At 48.3% G+C, this 6,880-nt stretch overlaps 4 protein-coding genes across 4 annotated transcripts; 2 read left to right on the top strand and 2 right to left on the bottom strand.

The window, feature by feature from the left end:
- Positions 1-299: 299 nt before the first annotated feature.
- FIESC28_08749 (uncharacterized protein) lies at positions 300-1,163 on the top strand (the record flags this gene model as incomplete). Its single annotated transcript, XM_031162887.1, has 2 exons — positions 300-885; positions 940-1,163. 2 exons carry the CDS (start codon positions 300-302, stop codon positions 1,161-1,163), a joined length of 810 nt encoding a protein of 269 aa, XP_031013116.1.
- Positions 1,164-1,634: 471 nt separating this feature from the next.
- On the bottom strand, positions 1,635-2,075 carry FIESC28_08748 (uncharacterized protein; the record flags this gene model as incomplete). The annotated part of the gene is made up of 1 exon (XM_031162886.1): positions 1,635-2,075. The coding sequence occupies one exon, from the start codon at positions 2,073-2,075 to the stop codon at positions 1,635-1,637; it is 441 nt and encodes a 146-aa protein (XP_031013115.1).
- A 1,502-nt stretch (positions 2,076-3,577) lies between these two features.
- FIESC28_08747 (uncharacterized protein) lies at positions 3,578-4,469 on the top strand (the record flags this gene model as incomplete). Its single annotated transcript, XM_031162885.1, has 2 exons — positions 3,578-4,339; positions 4,401-4,469. The coding sequence occupies 2 exons, from the start codon at positions 3,578-3,580 to the stop codon at positions 4,467-4,469; spliced, it is 831 nt and encodes a 276-aa protein (XP_031013114.1).
- A 596-nt stretch (positions 4,470-5,065) lies between these two features.
- Positions 5,066-6,583, bottom strand: FIESC28_08746 (uncharacterized protein; the record flags this gene model as incomplete). Its single annotated transcript, XM_031162884.1, has 1 exon — positions 5,066-6,583. One exon carries the CDS (start codon positions 6,581-6,583, stop codon positions 5,066-5,068), a length of 1,518 nt encoding a protein of 505 aa, XP_031013113.1.
- Between the last annotated feature and the right edge of the window lie 297 nt (positions 6,584-6,880).

Raw genomic sequence — 6,880 nt, 5'->3', positions numbered from 1 at the left:
CCCGCTGTTGTATGTTTTTTGCATTGTTGAACAACAACTCCGCCAAGCCTACTACCAATGACATCTCTCGGATGACGGCACCCTTCACCGTCACGGCCGGGAATAACCCCAGTCTTTTTGCTCTGGTGCCTGAACTGGACCATTGGTAGCGTCAATCTCTTGCTTCTCAATTGGCTGCGATAACAAACCGCTTCTTCCTTCATGAGGAAATGACCGAGAGGGAGATGCGATAAATATTCACGCTCACCCTTAACCTCGTCGGGTCTCCCCCTTCGTCGTATTATATCTTTGTCTCAAAAATGAAGTTCACCAACGCCATCGTCCCTCTCCTCGCCTCATGGGCAGCGGCGCAGCATGTCGAAATCCAAATCGGCGACTCAGCTGCCCTGAGTATCACCCGTCAGATCTCCGAGGCCGAAAAGAACGGCGAGCATGAACGCGCCGCCGAGCTCCGAACTCTCATGAACATGGCCTCCCCTCCTAAAGAGCGAGTTGAATGGAAGACCGAATGTAGCGTCAGCTCCAACTTCGAAGCAGAGATCTATGCCGTTCCCAGTCCATCCGACGCCCCCAAAGAAATCGCCTGGGCAATGGATTACCTCGACATGTACTGGAGGACCGATGCGGGTGGTGACCTTCCTTACCCCGGTGACTTCGACCAGTTCATGCATCCTGATGGCTTTCGGGTTATCCGTGTCGATTATAAGGATTTACCTTGGGCTGTGCGCAAGTATCGTGAAGAGCTTCTCGCACAGGGTACGAAGATGGAACGCAAATTTATTGCCGAGAAGGACGGTGTTGCATTCTTTGCTCCTGGTGTTGTTACGTGGTTGGCGCCACTGTTTGCGGGAGCTGATGTCAAGCCTGGCAAGAATGCTTGCGAGGGTAAGTTCTCCCCCCGACATGATATGAAGGTTACAGAAAGCTAACTGGACAAAGATGAAATTGTCAACTTTAACAACTGGTACCCCGGGCCTGGTCCATCTGACGATACCAAGTTCTCTTTCAACTTTGGTGGTAGGATGCAGGTTGGTAACTCGATCGCGATTCAAGTCAATGCTCGAAAGCTTGTCAACGAAGGCCCTGAAAAGAAGATGGAGAAGAAGGTTAAGCAGGTTGTTGAGGAAGCCGTTGAGGTCGAGGACGAGCCTAGTGACCTATAAATGACAAACTATAATGACCCGTCATAAGGTTTGGAGTATTGAAGATAGCTGGGAGCTCATGGTTATGATGTATGGAAGATTTATGATCGGTATGTCCTTCGTTTGGGTTATGGTATGTACGGATGAGTTAAGGCGTTAGCTAAGTAAACAATAGTAGAAAGATGTTGTGATAAACTCTTAGCCTGCCATCTTTGAGATTTTGACCTTCATCCGCTAGCCGTATATGACAACTACAAGCAAAATCGAAACAAGAAGCTTGCTGACTATTTTGCTAGCTGTTGACATGGAATTCGCTTTTGTTTTCTTGAAGACATCACTGATTGGGAGGGTCAAGTTGTGGTGTAATAATGTGTAGTTTATGTTCCGAGAAGTGTATATACATCTATCCCATCCGTCTAGATACCATTCGTGTATTAAGTATTATCGCTCATCCCAACCCGTCCATCCGTCAATCATAAAACCATCAACCGCTTAGGGAAGAGAAGCAGGGGCGTACTTCTGGTCAGGCTTGACAACCTTGCCGCCAGCAAGCTGCTTGTCAGTGTAGCTGGGGTAGACGATCTGCTTCTTGCTGCTGACAACAGAGAGAGTGGTGAAGCCGTTGTCAGGGCCGAACTGACCGCTCCAGCCGGAGGTGATGGTGAAGGTGCCGCACTTGGCAGGGCCGCCGTTGGCCTTGGAGGCGTTCTTGGAAGCCTTGACGACGTACTTGCAAGGAGTGGCGGCGCCGCTGCCGGTGTTGATCTTGAAGTTCCAGGTGCAGGTGGTGTCGGGCTTGTCGCAAGTTCGCTGCATGGACTGGATGGTCCACTGGGGAGAAGCAGCCATCATGTTAACGGTGGGAGCATCGGCGGGAGCAGCGATGGCACCGGTAGCGGCGGCGAGAGCGAAGAGAGAGGTGGTGAACTTCATTTTGGTGGTGTTTGTTGTTTGTGGAGAAGAGAAGTGGAAGAGAGTTGTTTTGTGGAGTTGAAGAGTGTTTGGTAGTGAGTTGCTTGAGAGGATGAGATGAGATGATTGATGATGAGAATGTAGATTATCGTGGGTTGATCTCCAAGTCTTTATAGATCTTTAGATCTTCAAGACAACGCATAAAAATAGAAATGACTTCATCAACTCGGCACGTCGGCTCCATAGTATGGAGCATTGAAGTCGAAGTGGCCGAGGCGCACCAAGGTACGATGTTGAGCTGTTGCTACGTAGCAGTGTCGGTCACTTGCTAGTCTCCAGTCCAGAATGCTCTTTTTCGACATGACAAATTTACTAGCACAGTTTCTAAGGGTCACCACCATTCCATTTCTGACTTTTTTCTTCGTCGAAAGTTCCAGCCTCTGGGGAAGCCGAAGCATGACTAACCAATACAGGGTTAGTGACAAAAGTCCACCAATTAGGGAGTCAGTTATTCTTGGACTTGGCTTGACCCCTGCGGCTGTGATGCTTAAAGAAGTTAAGCGTATCTATCAATACGAGAAAGAATCTTGAGCCTTGACCCTGCATTTTCAATGCGCTGTGAATTAATGAGAGTAACGTCGTATAGCACAGCCGGTCAGTCGATAGTCTTCATTTTCGAGTTAGAATAGCTTCAGCAACGTCATGCGGTTAGACTTAATTGATCGCACGTGGTGGTTCCTGGGAATCTAGACCTTTGTAGTGTCGCAGTATACGGTTAGCTACAGGAACTCCAATTGTGATCATCTCTTCGTGTTATCATTTTTTACCAGCTAGTCATGCATCTGAAGAATTGACCAATAGATAGTTGTGACTTGGAAGATCAATTGGTGATCACATTCCATCGCAGCAAAAAAGCCCGGGAGTCGGATCAGAAGTCTCCTTCCCTCAACTCAACGACGCTTGTTGTTCTCGACCAGATGAGTCTTGTTCTTTCCCCGTCGGAGACACCAGAAGTGTTCCTTTGCTGCTCATGTCATCTTGTGAGAAGCCCAGACTTTGCTCTTACGTCAAAACGTCGTTCCGCCCAAAATAGCCACCACGAAGGCAAAGCTGAGAAAAGTTTTGCAGTTTTGCCAATGCCTCGCTGCAGAAGAATCTTGATATTAGTTATAAACGCAGAGGCTTCTATCTACCGAGTTTTGTAGGTCGACTTACACATGAAAGACAACAAAAGCATGAGCTTAACCTATACATGCTGTTAGCTTTGTCCTCTAGTAAAACTTTTGATATGACTCAGCTCTACGACTATAAGATATAGCAGTGAAAAGGCTTCAAAGAAAATAATGAATTGAAAATCGGAATGTTATGACAGGAACCCTCATTGTTGGACTTCAGGAATCACTTATCGTGTTCCTGGTGGTGTCAGATATGCAGCCCACCTGCAAGATAAGACTTGATAACCCCACGTGGTTTGCTTATTCGAGTCTTGACGTCATCACTTTGTTTTTTCAACACCACAAAATATGCCACAGCCAGGCAAGAAAACTCGCTTCCGAACAAGAGGCGACCCAAATAGTGCCTTTCCTTTGATCATCTTCTTCCATGGCTCAGGTGACTCCTGCGCTTCGTGGGAGCTCCTGGCGGACCTCCTCAACGCTTATCAGCTTCTCATCTGGGATCGACTTGACCCAAACATAAAACCTGAATACGCCATCTCAGAACTATTAGAATATCTTGATGGGTCCGATTTACCTTCAGAATGTGTTCTTATCGCGCATTCATACGGTGGCACCTTCGCCAGACTCTTCCTTGAAGCGAGACCTCACCAAGTCGCAGGAATGGTCCTTGTGGAAACAGGCCAAGAGACCGGTATAGATCCCGAGATCGAACAGCGACAGTACCAGGATCAAATCCTTGAGAACAAACCACTCGTCGTCATTCGTGGGAACACTCTCAAATGGAAACAGATGCAGTACGAGCGAGCCCTCGCCGCAGAACAGAACATGGTCACCCCAACCTTGTTAATCCAGAAACAAATGCTCGACGCGATGGATGAAGAGGACGAGAGATTGAAGAAGGTGCAGTTACACCTCTCGAGGAACAATCGGTATGTTCACTTGCCGGATTGCGGGCACGGTGTTATTCAAGCGAGGCCGGATGCTGTACGGGAGGCTGTTTCTTGGGTCATGGAGCATTTGTACATGCCGGAAGATGAACCGCCAGAAGAACCGGTGCAAGCGATTGATGGGAAGCAGGAGGAGAACGGAACGAATAAGAGTGTTCTAGTAAGGAAGAAAAAACCTTCTCTCGTGGGGAAAATCACAAATCTGTTGAGGAAACCAAAAGGTCAAGGGTCTTCCTCAAGAGGCTACCCTTGATGCTCTCTGGAAATACATCGGGGGAGTCACTGTGTGATTGAGAGCTACGATAGACTACGCAAATCCATTTTAGATTTTGATACTGCACAAGATCTCACCAAAAACCCTCTGACTAATCATGAAAGTCGGCGCAGCAGGAACCTCCCGGTGTACGAGGAAACACTGATGCATCAACAACCCAAAGTCCATCAACCCCATTCACTCTGAACTTGGAATCGACACAGTAATTCACATCACCTGTAGGCCCCATACGACAAGACGACGTCGTGTGGTGACTAAACGCTTCATCCATGATAGCCGGTGTCAACTCGATCTCTGGTCAGGGATCCCTAACAAAGCAAATGACGCGAGCCGCATGGTGCTCGGGTTTTGGACTAGTCCAGCGTGGCTTAAGACAGTATCATCAATATGCTGTCGAGTCTTTATAATCGAGGCTTGGAGCACCTCTCGGAGCTTGGGTTCCGAAAGCACAGCACCGGGACGCCACGACGTATCAGGTCCGAACCACGGGACAACATGTATCTTATCCAACCACAATCAGTTGATATAGTGCTGGTACGGCAGTTCAGATATTAGTATGAAGCAGATTGAATGTAATTGACTGAATGCAGAACCCAGGCCAGCCGCGACTGTCTACTCCTTCTTATACTTCCAGGTCGCCCTCCGATGCAAACTGATGTCCCCCGAATAAAACGCAAGAACCATTCCATAAAGTCCTCCAATCGGCCACTTATGTAACAGCGCCTTCAAACTCCATCCCTTCATCGACCTCTCCTCCGGCTCCGTGTCCATATGCTTTACTTTGTCATACACCGTTGGAAGAGTCGTTGCAAAGTAACGCTCCCTCAGGCTTTCATACCAAGACCGATCGTAAAGTTCCCAAAATTGTTCTTCTGTGTAGTTCGTGTGGGCGTATAGCCACTTTCGGCCGCCAAGCTCTGCCAACTTCTCCTCCAGGGAGCGATTCTTGGTTTTGAACTCTTTGGGATTCGAAGGTCCCCAACCCCAAACACCAATATTAAGCATAGGTTGTGATATATCAGATCCTTCAGAACGCTTTGCATTGACGGGATGAAATGTCGGCATCCTCGTTTCCTTTAGAGGACATACCCACAGTGGCCATATACCAAGTTCAGAATCCACCCAGTTGATAAACTCCTCGGCTGTATGATAAGGCAAAGCCAGATCTTGGACAACAAATTGATCAGAGATGCGACTTGCGTGAAGGGCGTGGTATAGCGTTCGGGTATGCGAGTAGTCGTCCAAGAGCCATCGAAAGAATCTGGTGAATGGGACGATTTTGAAGTACGTATAGCCTTGACGACCAACCCAAAACGCTGCTCTGTCGTAGCGAAAAAGATATTCGCCGAGCGGGATGTACTCAGTGACAGATGAAGAGGTTGAAAGACCCTTTGTCTTATCTTGTACGTGAAGATAGAACCAGGGGTCTGCGGCGTTACTGAAGGTCATGATAGACGAGTCTGGAGGTTTGGAGTTTGTAAGTTGCCCGGTTATGATAACTGCATGGTCTTTGGAATAGATTATTCCGTCGATATAGTCAGCATTTGATCGGCCGCAAAGCTTCTTCGTCTCCAAAATGGCAGTTGCAACACTTTTGACCCGGTGGTATGTTGTTTTCACGAATCTCTGTGCCTCTACAAGTCGGACCTCGAGCAGCGTCGTTACACCCAATGTCCCGGCGGCACCAGCAGCTCCATGGAATAGATCTTCCCGTTCTCCGTCTGACGCCCTCACCACGTCTCCATTGCCGAGTATCATCTCCACAAAATTAACTGTCTCGTTGAAGAAGCCTTGGCGAAAAGAGCTGCTTTCACCGGACGTTCCAGAAAACCCACCTCCGACTGTGATCCCGGGGAACTCCATCACGACTGGAGGTACGAGCCCATGCGGCATTGTTGCTTCGACGAGCCGATCCATTGGAACATTGGGTTCCACTAGACATGTCTTCTTATCGGTATCGACAGAAATGACTCGAGATAATACACCAATGTCGATAATGTTGGTGTCTGGTGCATGGCGAGGTCGAGTACTGCTGGAGGAGCCGTGTGATATTCGGTATGGCTGTCCGAGTTTGTAGAAGGTGCGTATTTTGTCAGCGATATCTTCCACGATTTGATCGTGACGCTCCATGATTAGCAATTCACTTACGAAGAAGCATCACTGTTGCTAACGAATTCGGCCGGCAATCAAGTGCTCATGTACTCTGAAGAGATCATCTCGAAGCCCTTGCACAGATTGACTATACTCGCACAAGACACCATCGGGTGCATCATCGGAAAGATGCACACGTTTGCTTGGTTGAACTGCCTTGTCAAATCGGCATATAGCTGATCGCCTGAGACAACGGAAGAGAACGGAAATGCGGTGAGCTTCTGTGCAACTCGATCTCGCGTATTCACGCATTTGCTTGGCGGGCAGTGTAACAGC

This window comes from Fusarium coffeatum (assembly GCF_003316985.1).
Source record: "Fusarium coffeatum strain FIESC_28 chromosome Unknown BRIP53273_contig_210, whole genome shotgun sequence".
Classification (NCBI taxonomy): Eukaryota; Fungi; Ascomycota; class Sordariomycetes; order Hypocreales; family Nectriaceae; genus Fusarium; species Fusarium coffeatum.
Note: the sequence above shows the minus strand (reverse complement) of the source record. Positions and strands in the feature narration are given on the sequence as shown.